Source organism: Mesoplodon mirus (assembly GCF_964341445.2).
Source record: "Mesoplodon mirus genome assembly, chromosome: 16".
NCBI classification, from domain to species: Eukaryota; Metazoa; Chordata; class Mammalia; order Artiodactyla; family Ziphiidae; genus Mesoplodon; species Mesoplodon mirus.
The window spans coordinates 50,910,648-50,924,867 of record NC_138992.1 but is presented as its reverse complement, the minus strand read 5'-3'; the positions used below and the strand labels follow the sequence as shown (position 1 = coordinate 50,924,867).

General features: G+C 41.0%; 1 protein-coding gene and 1 long non-coding RNA gene across 3 annotated transcripts; one reads left to right on the top strand and one right to left on the bottom strand.

The window, feature by feature from the left end:
* The first annotated feature begins 46 nt into the window (after positions 1-46).
* On the top strand, positions 47-4,523 carry LOC309792319. Of its 2 annotated transcripts, none has more exons than XR_014291675.1 (3): positions 47-722; positions 1,160-2,674; positions 3,898-4,523. It is a non-coding gene; the product is annotated as an uncharacterized lncRNA (long non-coding RNA). The 2 variants fall into 2 exon arrangements; XR_014291676.1 differs by having other exon boundaries at positions 47-1,301; positions 1,604-2,674.
* Positions 4,524-4,657: 134 nt separating this feature from the next.
* LOC309792309 (ribosomal biogenesis factor-like) lies at positions 4,658-9,765 on the bottom strand. The gene is made up of 4 exons (XM_082601863.1): positions 9,638-9,765; positions 7,360-7,476; positions 5,055-5,171; positions 4,658-4,786 (listed from the first exon to the last, which is right to left on the bottom strand). The coding sequence occupies exons 2-4, from the start codon at positions 7,471-7,473 to the stop codon at positions 4,715-4,717; spliced, it is 303 nt and encodes a 100-aa protein (XP_082457989.1). The 5' UTR covers positions 7,474-7,476; positions 9,638-9,765; the 3' UTR covers positions 4,658-4,714.
* Positions 9,766-14,220: the final 4,455 nt, after the last annotated feature.

Sequence of the window (14,220 nt, the reverse complement as noted above, 5' to 3'; positions counted from 1 at the left end):
TAAGCCCCGCCCACCGAGCGTCCTTCCGCCCACCGAGCGTCCTTCCGCCCACCGAGCGTCATTCCGCTCACGGGCTTGTTCCCACCCACCTAAAGTAGTCCTGTCCACAGAACCATCTCAGCCGTGGAGCATCCTTCCCTAAACACAGGACCCGCCCTGTGAACATGCTTTGCCGTTCGCTTGGTTAGGAACCTCTACTCAGCTGAGGCGTTGAAGACGTGGCTAAGTCTGCAGTTGCTCGCAGGGGTATGTGTACAGAAACCACCCGAAGTGTCTGAGTCACCAGAGCCACACGGACCGTAACACAGGTGGTCGGCCCTCAGCCGCTTACTGCTGGCTGGCTCTGTCCGCGCTCCCGGGAGGTGGCGCTGCGCACCTCTGGGTGGTGTCCGGGTTTGGTTGCAGCAACAAAGAACCTAATGTCTGGAGTAGATCTGGAACTATAATCTCCCAAGGAAAAATTTGTAGTGAGCTAAAAGTTGAAATGCTTTTCTCATTGAAGCTTCCTTGCTTCAAAATGAGACTTTCTGACAGCACGGCAGAGGCCCAAGAAAATATCAATAAGTTGTAAAACAAGAATCAGGGAACTTTAGAAAATCTTAGAAGAAATATTTTTGCCTTCCAGTTTTATTTCTGTGTGTGTATATTTCCCAGTTAAGGTGTTCTAGGATGAGTTTTCTAGAAAATCGAATCACTTCTTCCAAGAGGATCTTTCCACTAAGGTAACAGTTTTCACATGCTCTCTCCTTATTTTGTCACGGTCTTAGGGAAAGCCAGCTTTTAAACAAATGTAGAAGTACTGACATTTTTATATCACTTTGGTAACGGTACATGAGTTCTGCTCTAAGTATCAAAATAAGGCCAAGGTAGCATTCCCCTTTTGCAAGTGAGAATGCTGAGGTTCAGAGTCTAAGCCATTTTCGGTATCCACACAACTAGTAACTGACAAAGCCAAACTAGAATCCACGTGGGCTGGCCGTCGGTCAAGTCCTCTTCCCGCAAAATCAGGCACTTGCCTGCTTATAGAAAGATGAACCACTTTTACAGTAAATCATTTTATTGTTTATGTCCATCACAAAAAATTAGAGAATACGTTAAGCAATGAGGAATAATTACTTGTCAATGTAATTGTATTAAAAATTCTGTATTTTTTCTAAAGAGTGACTTTTAAAAACACCTTAAAATGCATTATAAAATGCCCATAATGTGTGGCGACAAGACCAAAGTAACATCAAAGCGACAGAAAACCGTTAGATTCTTTCACGAGGCCAGAGTTATCCAGGAATACTGAAGCTAATAAGGTGAGTATAATTATGGTTCCTTGAATGTGAAGTTATTGATGTATATGCAGAAGACAAAGAAATAGATGCAATGGAATGATATTATAGTCTTTATGAAGACTTACGGGCCTAGCTTTCATTTGGAAATGGTGAGATAGGGATACTTACACCACGGGAATACCATGGTTTATACAGGCAAGAGCAGAGGCACTCTATGAGGTATGAGTGAGAAGACATGATTTCTGTTTACTTCTGTTACCTACCAACAGTGTGACTGTGGAAAAGTTACTTCATGTCTCTGTGCCTCCCTCTCCCATATGTAGATGGCTGCTCAGTAAATACCCACTTCAGAGGACATTCATTATCTGCTCAGCATCCCTCTCTGGGGAACCACTCTTCTCCCATTAAGTGATCCTGGTTGAATGAATAATTACAGTCCTCGTCTAAAGATTTTCCAGCCAGAGCTAGTGGAGACAATTCTTGCTTTTAGTATCCCTGTGCTAGGATGATGTGAAATTGAGGCTGCTAGTTGCCGTCTCCTCCAGCAACTTGAGGGAAGCCTGACTGCAGTGGGAGAGAATAAGAGCAATGCAAAAGAACACAGAGCTGAACAACAGAACACAGGACCTTGGTGATATCATTGGAGTCCTTGGATTCAGCCACAGATGGAAGAAATATCCATCCCTTGTCTTCTCCGTTATCTGAACGAAAACATTGCTTTTTTTTTTTTTTATTGGGTTATTTACGTTTTTTCAGTTTGTGTGTGTGTGTGTGTGTGTGTGTGTGGACCATTTTTAAAGTCTTTATTGAATTTATTACAATATTGCTTCTGTTTTATGTTTTGGTTTTTTGGCTGCGAGGCACGTAGGATCTTAACTCCCCGACCAGGGATCAAACCTACACCCCCTGCATTGGAAGGCGAAGTCCTAACCACTAGACTGCCAGGGAGGTCCCTGTTGGTTTTTTTGTGTTTTGTCTGTTTGTTTATTTGTTTGTTTGCGGTACGAGGGCCTCTCACTGTTGTGGCCTCCCCTGTTGCAGAGCACAGGCTCCGGACGCGCAGGCTCAGCGGCCATGGCTCACGGGCCTAGCCGCTCCGCGGCATGTGGGATCTTCCCGGACCAGGGCACGAACCCGTGTCCCCTGCATTGGCTGGCGGACTCTCAACCACTGCGCCACCAGGGAAGCCCTAATTTCGTACTTTTAATCAAGATGCTGATGTTAAATATAACTGTGCTTAATATCTACTGTGTTTAAATATATGCTGTTTAAATATAACTGCCTTTTTGCTGCTAAAATATATAAAGAGAAGTGTAAAAAGCTCTATATCACATTTCTCTTTCCAGCGGGATCTATTAGTGGAGATATCATTGATGAGTTAATGTCTTCTGATGGTAAGTAGTTAAAAAATTTAATAAATATAACCTTATACATCAATAAGGCTTTTCTAGAATTTATGAGTGGCACATGATTTAAAAGAAATGAAGAACCTATATTTTTTAACTGCTTAATGTACTATAATGATTCATAGTAAGTTATAGGCATCCTTCAGAATATTTTGCCTGCCTTTTGAGGAAAAAGAATTCATAAGGGGATACTTATCACCTTTACTGAATCAACTTCTGAATTGTTGGCATACTAGCCCTTTTTACACCTGAAGAATTTGGCCAAGAAGAGTAAAACAGTGTATCTGAGTCAAGAGGAAATGTGAAAACATAGTTTTGTAAATACTCCTCCCATGGCCAATTTCAAGCTGCCAATGTGAAGTCAGTATTACTAAGATTAGCCACATCATCGTCTAATCTGAAATAATTCTTAAAAATCAACTAGCTCTAATATGGTAGTTACTTTAGCAGTTACTCTCTGGGCCTCACCTTTCTAAAAGTTCTTGGATTCAGATCCTGGCTCCTAACAAATACGTATAGCCGAGACCTAGGAAGTAGCAGCTGTTAAATTAGCCAATGGCACAGTAACCACTTAGACATTTATCAGACACTTCCATAAAAGCAGAGAATTTCAGCATAGTTATTAATTTATGTCTAGTTCCTTTCTCTGTTTTCAAAGTGGTAGCTTATTTAGCAGATCAGAGAAAATACTTTGACCAGTGTTTCTGAATCATAAATTTTAGTGACAAGTTCAACCAATAAAAATTAACTTGTTTCTCAAGCTAACACCTATAATCAATGCATAAAATGTCTTTAAAGAAGAATCTATCAAAATATACACAAAATACAAGTCATTATTTTGATCATTACATTTCCTATTACATATTTTTAAAAAACTTGCTGTATAACATGGGAAACATAATTTGGCTTGGTTTTTTTTTTTTTTTTTGCGGTAGTCGGGCCTCTCACTGTTGTGCCCTCCCCCAGTGTGGAGCACAGGCTCTGGACATGCAGGCCCAGCGGCCATGGCTCACGGGCCCAGCCGCTCCGCGGCAGGTGTGATCCTCCCGGACCAGGGCACGAACCCGTGTCCCCTGCATTGGCAGGCGGACTCCCAACCACTGCGCCACCAGGGAAGCCCTGGCTTGATGTTTTTGATAGTATTTTATGTTAGACATCATTACCTGTAGGTAGAAACCATCTTTAACACTGAATTTATTTTTTGCTTGCAGTGTTTCCGCTTTTACGGCTTTCTCCGACCCCGGCAGATGACTACAACTTTAATTTAGATGATAATGAAGGAGTTTGTGATCTGTTTGATGTCCAGATACTAAATTATTAGATTCCATGGAAACTTGGGACTGTTATCTACCTCTAACTGTGTAACATTTTAGACGTCTTAATAACCTAAGTATTTAAAATAATGAATGTAACGCCTTTTTAGTTCACTGATTCTGAAATGTTCTTCCCTAATACTTCCTTTTTCACTTCACAAAACTTCAACCATAAGAACAAAGGATTCTGATTGCTTCAGGGGAAAAAGTGATTTCATATACACCGACTCCCTACCCTCAAGTAATTACATTCTGGAATTTCAACTTTTCCTCCCATTCTGAATCCTTCTGTTTTTTTTCCTTATATGAGAGGAAAGTTAAAGTAGACTTAAGGTCATCAAAAACAAAAGAAGTTGGCCAAGGGCTCATCATTTGTTTGTCTTACATTTTTACTGCCACGAGACTGTCCATTTTTCTGTGTACCCTCTGATCCAGACATTCACTGCCACTTATAAAGTGAAGGGTGTAAACTAGGACATGTTAACTGTTTCAGTGAACAGATTTTGTGAAGTGCCTTCTGTTTTAGCACTATAAGTTTATCACATTTTGTTGACTTCTGACATTCCACTTTCCTAGGTTATAGGAAAGATCTGTTTATGTAGTTTGTTTTTAAAATGTGCCAATGCCTGTACATTAACAAGATTTTTTAAAATAAAACTGTATAAAGCATTTAATTTATTGGTCTTTTTGGAAAATCTGATGTATCACCAGTATATTACAACTGAGCCATTAATCTTGTAGCTTCATCAACATCAACTGGTTCGTTTTCATGACACTGCTCAGGAATCTGGAGAGAAAAGTACATTTAAAAATTTAGATAACAGTAGCAAACAAAAATGACATAATCTACTGACATATAATCTATTATTCAATATAATTTCTTCTAGTTGTACTTTTGGAAATAGAACAATAAATCCCCACATTTTAGACTCAATGTTTTAAAGTCTGAATAAGCTATACATACTACAGAGCCAAATACTAAAAATGACAATCAATACAGGCTTTGAAAATTTGGAGTTTATTAGCCAGAACGAAAGGAAGTGATTTCCACTCACCAGCTGTTTCTGAAGAGGTTCAAGGGAAAGGCCTTTTACGAACTGTGCAAGTACCTTTTGCATATCTACAAAAGCTTTATTCATGCTGTTAACTTTTTCATCATTCATGATGTTTATCTTTTAAAAAAAGAAAAAGAGCATTAATCCATGGTCTCACAACCATTAAGGATAAAAATATAGGCAACGTTAATTTAATCTTGTTACCCCCCAAATCTATAAACTCTTATCAATCCTACCAATTTATGGAGACAATTTACCCTAAAATTCTTACAGACTTATTGGGACATTTTAGACAAAAGGTTCTGTCTTTGTAAAAATAAGAATTATGTGGATATACCTCATACCTTGACTTTCCTGGAATAAACGGGCCAAAATATGTGACCACTATGTTTCTAAGCTACGGTGCTATCGTCTCTCATCTGTAAAATGAGGAACCTGGATGGCATGCTTCCAGTGTCCTTCTAACAGTACGTCTCTGAATCCTTCCTTGATGGAAGTGCCTGGCAGTCTCCTGAGGACAGCGGCCCCTGTAGCCGTCCTCGCTTGAATCTCAAAGGTGGGGGTGGTATTCTTGTTCTTCACAGCTGCTCCCCAACCATTTTTCCTTCAACACTTTTGGCTCTTTTGCATCTTATGCATCAGGACATTCTGACACCCCTGTCCTCATTACTGTCACCTACCAACACCGTGATTACTTGCTCCTTCGTGAAAGATCTCAGACCATGGCTCACTGACCCCTCTCACGCCTGGCGTCGCTGCTTAGTGGCTACGACAAAAACCTATCCTATGGCTTCTTAATCTCTTCAGGTCCTCACCTCCAGGGGTCTTTTCCACGACCTACCTTGCCATGACTCTCATGCATTACCTTAGGCTGCATCATTACCTGTTACCGCACCACCTCCTATCCTTCTATTCACTTATTTTATTAATAGTTCTTAAATCTCACTGAAATCTTTTCCCACCAAGTTCACTACTGTTCACATGTTCATATCCCCGCTTTTTCCTTTAGCCTGCACAGATTCCATGACCACTGATCAGTCGCTCCTTCACACCCTAACTCTACTTCCCTTCTCTCCCTCAATCAGACTTCCCTGCCAACCTAGTTAAACTCAGGTATCAGCCTTTTCTGAGCCCAAAACTGAAGCTCTAGAAAATCATAACTGGCTGACTGGCTTCACTTTAAGTTCGTGGCCACCAACTTCAATTTACCATTTATATAGTACCTGGCGATCGTACGACCTCCCCCTAAGTTAGGCTGCTTTCTCAGAAAAGTGTTCGATACTTTCTCCAACCACGCTGCCTACCCACAGATCTTTTCCATTAGCAACTGTAGAGCTTCTAGGACTTCCTATCCAAACAAAATAATTTTCCTCAAATACACCAAGACTTCACCTAGCTGGGGGTCTCTGCACTCACTATTCTTTCTGCCTAGAACATGCTGCTCCCAACACTTCCCAGCAGTTTGCATCACTGGCTCCTATCAGGCAGGTCTTGGCTTCAATGTCAACCCTGAAGACAATTCTATCTAAAACTGTCACCCCCAAACCCCAGTCATATCACCCAGCTTTATTTCCTTTTTAGCATTTCCAAAGACATGAAATTGCTCCACCAAAAAGTTTAACTCAGCTAGTTCATGAAGACTGAAAGATAAAATGTTACATTTCTATGGACCATTATGATAATTACTAAGTCCTCTAGAGGGGACTCCACCTACTACTTAAGCTTGAAAACATTTTCTTGAATAATCTTCTTAAGGAATCTATTTAATCTTGAAGAAATTTCCCATTCCCCAAATATTCTGAAATAAAGATAAAGTAACTCCTTTCTTTTCAAATTTTGTATTTTAAGAAATAAAATTCTTTATCTTCAATTTTTAGGTTTTTATCAGAGTTCTAGATATCTTCAGAGAAATAAGAATTACTGAGGAGAAAAAGAATGGGTGTTGACTGACATTCCATGTCTTGGCTCTGTTGAAAGCTTCTTGAATATATATGAGTTTAGAGATAATTTTTCCATACCATGATTTTTTATGATTTCTATGCTCTGAGAAAACTATTAAAACTGTTACTTGGAGCCTCATACATCTGCAGTTAAAATGCCTTCTTCCTTTTGCATTTGAATTCAAGAAAGGGAGGTTATTTTTCTGCATCGTTGTTTCTTTTTTGAAACAAATGTTTAACAATCATCTTGCTTTTGTAGGAAAGGCTAAGAACCTGTTTTAAATATTAGCATTCAGTTTTTCAGTAGCTTTACAATTATGCTTTTCTTGTAAACAATAAAGTCAGAGTGCTTAAGTGATACTAACCTTCTTCAGATTAGTGGTAACTGGCTTTGCTTTATTTTTAACCTTAAAGCTTTTTCGGCTGGCTACCTGGAATACATTCCTGGACTTCTGTCCTCTTAGTTTGTTCTTGGCCATTGTCTAGGCAAGAAAGAAAAGGAGCTCAATTCAGTTGCCCATGTTTATGAACTGTAAATCAATTTAAGTTTTGGAAGTAAAGGTACCAATTAAATCTAAGAAGTTCCACCTTCCTCCTGATTATTTTTAAAATTGTTGCTTGTATTAAAATTATCTGCATGTCCCTTCGGTCCTACTAGATTTTTCTGTTTCAGTGCAGAGTGTGTAGCTAATTCTTTTCTGCATCTCCAGCACCTGGCCCATAAGAGGCTCCACATTAATTTCTGCCAGTTAGATTCATTAATTAATATTCTCAACACAACAGTTGTTTTCTTTCAGCTCTCTGCAGCATCTGACAATGCTAACCATCACCATCCATCCTTCTGATAGTTTACATACTGCTATTCCATTCTGGTTCCTTTCATACTCTACGACTGACTCTCTTCTCCCTCCTTCTTTCATTCCTTTTTACTTGTCCCATTTTCACTCCTGTGCGCACCTCCTCAAAACCAGTACTTAAGCTTACACTTCCTAGCCCCCGCGTTAAATTACTTTCATGACTTCCGCATCACCTCTATGTGAATGGCTCTTGCCTAAAAACTGTACGTATTATCTCTGTTCTATAGCTAAACACACTAAGCCTATAAATTCTACTTGAGAAACATCTCTGAAACCTGTCTTTAACAATGCACGTGAGGGACAATTTAAAAAATATCAATAGTTAAGCTTTATTAAGCTTTTACTACATGTACAGCACTATGCTAACATTTTATGTGTTTTGACTAATTTACTCCTTACAACAACACTTCGTAGGACGTACTATTATCATTACACAGATTAAAAAAAAAAAAACTGATGCAAAGAGAAGTTAATCTGCCCATTGTTGCACTAGTAGCCAGAGAATGCCAAGATTCAAAGCCAAGCAGACTAGATCCTGAGCTCTCATTATGTGATGTGGCCTCTCGTATATAAATACAAATGCAGTACAAAAACATGACTTACTACTGCCTAGTTCAGGACTGGGTTACTGCTTTAGTCCCTACGACTATTTGGTTTGACTCTGGGTTGGGACAAAGTATACCCATGGACCAAATCAGGTCAGGCACCCGTCTTTGTAAATGATGTTTTATTAGAACGCAGCTACGTCCATTCGATTATGTATGTTTTGTCTGTGGCTGCTTTCCTGCGACAACTGTGGCTCGCAAAGCCTAAAATATTTACTATTTGGTCCTTTACAGAAAGACTGTCAACCCCTGGCTTAAGCCACATGCATTCAAGTCTATCCTGCGTAGTGGTATGAAATGAACCGTCCCAATGTTAAAATCCTTCAGTGGCTCCTCCAACCCACAAGGAGCAATATTCTTGGTCCTGACATATTGCTGGAAACCTGACTCTAGCATAAATCTGTCAAAGGTATCTCCTGCTATTTCTCTATACCTACTCTAGTCTACTAATCACTCTCTGAAGACACCTTGCACATTCTTCCTTTCTTCCCTTTGCTCACATTGTATCTCTCCTCCTTCAATGTCTAGCCTAAGGAACAAGAGAGACAGCAATGGTTCCGAACCCCAACAGAACTTCTTCTTAAAAAAAAAAAATGAAAACAGTAGGAAATACATGATTATTATAGAAGCAGAAAATACACATAAACCACCCCCAAATTAAATAATCTAAAATCCTTCCAATAAGTAACCAAAATCCAACCATTCATCTAGTATTCATTAATCAATTATTATGTACCAAGTGTGGTACAGAACCTATATACATACATATGAAACATATACAAACACAAGAAACATAAAGATAGGTGCTGTAACTAACAGCACACGAGTGGAGTCACAGAAGGGAAAGATCCAATCGAGTTGGGGACTCGAGGAAGGTTCGTGGAGAAGGTGAGAGCCTAGCTGTGGGGGTAGGGGGATAGGGATTTTCTCTAACAACCACGTGGAAACTGGTGACAACAGAACAACCCAAAACTGGTACCCTGCCGTGGGCTGAAGGCCCAGCAGGCATGGGGGTTTTAGGCCTGAGCCAGCAGGCCTGCGGCCGAGTAGGGCTGCCTAAGGCAGCAAGCGACGACGGAACGGAGCCTGCAGACGGCAGCAGCCCGCGGACGGCCAATCCTGTCTCAAACCTCGGAAACTTCATGCCAGCGCGCCGGAAAATTTTTTTATTAATCTCTCACCAGTCCTCCGATACCCTCGGGCAGGCGTATAAGCTCCACGTAACGCCAGCTGTACGCACAGGATCCAGGAAGTTCCGGAATGAGGGAGCCAGCCAACGGTCCTCTCTCAGGTCGTAGTTCCGCCCACCGAGATAAGCTCCGCCGACAGGGCGGAGACGTGTCCCGTGAGCTTGGGCTGCAGACGGCGATAAGCCCCGCCCACCGAGCGTCCTTCCGCCCACCGAGCGTCCTTCCGCCCACCGAGCGTCATTCCGCTCACGGGCTTGTTCCCACCCACCTAAAGTAGTCCTGTCCACAGAACCATCTCAGCCGTGCAGCATCCTTCCCTAAACACAGGACCGTCCCTTTTAACATACCTTGGTGTTCACTGGGTTAAGAACTTCTACTCAGCTGAGGCGTCGAAGACGCGGCTAAGTCTGGAGTTCCTCGCAGGGGTATGTGTACAGAAACCACCCGAAGTGTCTGAGTCACCAGAGCCACAAGGACCGTAACACAGGTGGTCGGCCCTCAGCCGCTTACTGCTGGATGGCTTTGTCCGCGCTCCCAGGAGGTGGCGCTGCGCACCTCTGGGTGGCGTCCCGTGTTTGGTTGGAGCAACAAAGAACCTAATGTCTGGAACAGATCTAGAACTATAATCTCCCAAGGGAAAATTTGTAGTGAGCCAAAAGTTGAAATGCTTTTCTCATTGAAGTTTCCTTGCTTCAAAATGAGACTTTCTGACAGCACGACAGAGGCACAAGAAAATATCAATAAGTTGTAAAACAAGAATCAGGGAACTTTAGAAAATCTTAGAAGAAATATTTTTGCCTTCCAGTTTTATTTCTGTGTGTGTATATTTCCCAGTTAAGGTGTTGTGGGTTGAGTTTTCTAGAAAATCGAAGCACTTCTTCCAGGAGGATATTTCCACTAAGGTAACAGTTTTCACATACTCTCTCTTTATTTTGTCACGGTCTTAGGGAAAGCCAGCTTTTAAACAAATGTAGAAGTACTGACATTTTTATATCATTTTGGTAACGGTACATGAGTTCTGCTCTAAGTATCAAAATAAGGCCAAAGTAGCATTCCCCTTTTGCAAGTGAGAATGCTGAGGTTCAGAGTCTAAGCCGTGTTCGGTATCCACACAACTAGTAACTGACAAAGCCAAACTAGAATCCACGTGGGCTGACCGTCGGTCAAGTCCTCTTCCCGCCAAATCAGCCACTTGCCTGCTTATAGAAAGATGAACCATTTTAACAGTAAATCATTTTATTGTTTATGTCCATCACAAAAAATTAGGGAATACGTTAGACAATGAGGAATAATTACTTGTCAATGTAATTGTATTAAAATTCTGTATTTTTTCTAAAGAGTGACTTTTAAAAACACCTTAAAATGCATTATAAAATGCCCATAATGTGTGGTGACAAGACCAAAGAAACATCAAAGCGACAGAAAACCGTTAGATTCTTTCACGAGGCCAGAGTTATCCAGGAATACTGAAGCTAATAAGGTGAGTATAATTATGGTTCCTTGAATGTGAAGTTATTGATGTATATGCAGAAGACAAAGAAATAGATGGAATGGAATGACATTATAGTCTTTATGAAAACTTACGGGCCTAGCTTTCATTTGGAAATGGTGAGATAGGGATACTTACACCACGGGAATAACATGGTTTATACAGGCAAGAGTAGAGGCACTCTATAAGGTATGAGTGAGAAGACATGATTTCTGTTTACTTCTGTTACCTACCAACAGTGTGACTGTGGAAAAGTTACTTCATGTCTCTGTGCGTCCCTCTCCCATATGTAGGTGGCCGCTCAGTAAATACCCACTTCAGAGAACATTCATTATCTGCTCAGCATCCCTCTCTGGGGAAGCACTCTTCTCCTATTAAGTGATCCTGGTTGAATGAATAATTACAGTCCTCGTCTAAAGATTTTCCAGCCAGAGCTAGTGGAGACAATTCTTGCTTTTAGTATCCTTGTGCTGGGATGATGTTGAGGCTGCTAGTTGCCGTCTCCTCCAGCAACTTGAGGGAAGCCTGACTGCAGTGGGAGAGAATAAGAGCAATGCAAAAGAACACAGAGCTGAACAACAGAACACAGGACCTTGGTGATATCATTGGAGTCCTTGGATTCAGCCATAGATGGAAGAAAGATCCATCCCTTGTCTTCTCAGTTGTCTGAATGAAAACATTGCTTTTTTTTTTATTGGGTTATTTATGTTTTTTCAGTTTGTGTGTGTGTGTGTGTGTGTGGACCATTTTTAAAGTCTTTATTGAATTTATTACAATATTGCTTCTGTTTTATATTTTGGTTTTTTGGCTGCGAGTCCTGTAGGATCTTAACTCCACGACCAGGGATCAAACCTACACCCCCTGCATTGGAAGGTGAAGTCCTAACCACTGGACTGCCAGGGGAGTACCTGTTGGGTTATTTATTATTTATTTAATTTTTTTTTGGCGGTACGCGGGCCTCTCACTGTTGTGCCCTCTTCCGTTGCGGAGCACAGGCTCCGGACATGCAGGCTCAGAGGCCATGGCTCACGGGCCTAGCCACTCCGCCGCATGTGGGATCTTCCAGGACCGGGGCACGAACCCACGTCCCCTGCATCAGCCGGCAGACTCTCAACCACTGCGCCACCAGGGAAGCCCCCTGTTGGGTTATTTTTTTAAACCACTTGTACCTTGAAGAGTCTTAGCTATACTCCTCTTCAGCCTACTTCATAGGATTTTCTACAGAGTTAGTGAAATACAAAACATGAAATCATAAGGTATTACTAAGACAAAAGAAAGAAGCATGTAATTTTCTAAAAGATGTTTTTCTAATTCTCTATGAACCCAATGGCTTCAAGATTTTTAATCTTTAAAAATTCATCCCAATCTCATACTTCCAGTTTTTCTAAAAACCTTAAAGATGAGGGCTTCCCTGGTGGCGCAGTGGTTGAGAGTCCGCCTGCCGATGCAGTGGACACGGGTTCGTGCCCTGGTCCGGGAAGATCCCACATGCAGCGGAGCGGCTGGGCCCGTGAGCCATGGCCGCTGAGCCTGCATATCCGGAGCCTGTGCTCCGCAACGGGAGAGGCCACAACAGTGAGAGGCCCACGTACCGCAAAAAAAAAAACACCTTAAAGATGAATAAAATCATAAATAAAGAAATATTGTTTTGGAAACATTAGCTTTCCTGTTGAGACTCAGCAATGCGGAGTCCTTTATACAGCTTCAGTCCCCAAAGAATGGTCTTGGAAGCAATTCAGCAAGTTAACAAATATAATTAGGGAGAAGAAAATGAGAGCCCACAGAAATAATTACAAATCATCTGCAACAAAACTCATAGCCCTCTCCCATAACAAAGCCAGCATTGTGTAGATGATGCTCCATGATAGACTTGTTTCATTCATCAACCTTATTTGCCCCACTACTCAGTTTCATTCAACTGAAATAGTTTGAACACCTAGGCTCTGTGAGGCCTCAAAGGAAGTACTTTCTTGTAAAGAGGACAGTCATTTGAGATAGGTGTATGCATATGAAATGATCATTTTTGACAGAAAGTGGTAAGAATTATGATAAATGCACAAAAATGATCTATTTATGGAAGGAAATAATTCAGAATTCTGGAAACATTCATGTTAAAAGTTCTCATCTGATTGTCTTAGAGAAGAAATTGGTAAACTACAAACTACAGGCCAGATTCAGCCCGCTGCTTATTTTTTTACAGCCCGTGAGCTACAAATGGTTTTACATTTTAAAATGGAGGAAAAAGATCAAAATAAGGACAATATGTTGCAACACATGAACGTTTTATTAAATTCACATTTCAGTGTCAGCACAGTTTCATTGGAACACAGCCACACTCATTTACATACTATTTATGGCTGCTTTCACGCTACAACAGCAGAGTTGAGTAGTTGAGACAGACACCACATAGCCTGCAAAACCTAAAATATTTACTACCTGGCCCTTTACCAACTTAATACTTTAAAAAACTTTACCAACTCATCTTAGAGGATGAGCAGCGTGGTGGTATAATTGGTTGAAGTATTCGTGTTTTATACTAAAAGCAATAGGAGGCTTAAAAGGATGAAACCACTTTTCCTCCCAGGGTTCTAAGGTAGCTAAACCTTTACAAAATGAGTTTGAGTTTCCTTGCCTGTAATGGTTATCTATGATTTTTATGTTTCTAGGCTGAAAATGGAAGTTTCCAGGTATAAAGGCATTCCGACCTGAGTCTTCCTTAGGGAATGGAAAGAGGAAATAACCTAATGCTTGGGGAAAAGATGAGCTTCTGGAGACCAAGGAAATGGTTGGGGAGAAGGTGGTAAGGGTTTTTCTGCAAGTGATTGAGACTTAAGACCCTGTGGCACATGCCACCATGGCCTGGGGAGTAGTAGCATAAGATTCCTACACCAGCAAATGTCACAGAATGGATGGAGCTTTCCGCCTTCAAGTGAAATGTGGATTTTGATATTAAGCATTACAGCAGCCATTGTGATGAACTGAAAACTAGAGAAAGTTTTTCTTTTCTGTGTGCGGGGTAAGCCACCCACTTCCCATATACTTGAGACTGAGATGAAATTTTTATGCCAAATTAAAGAGTGAAAAT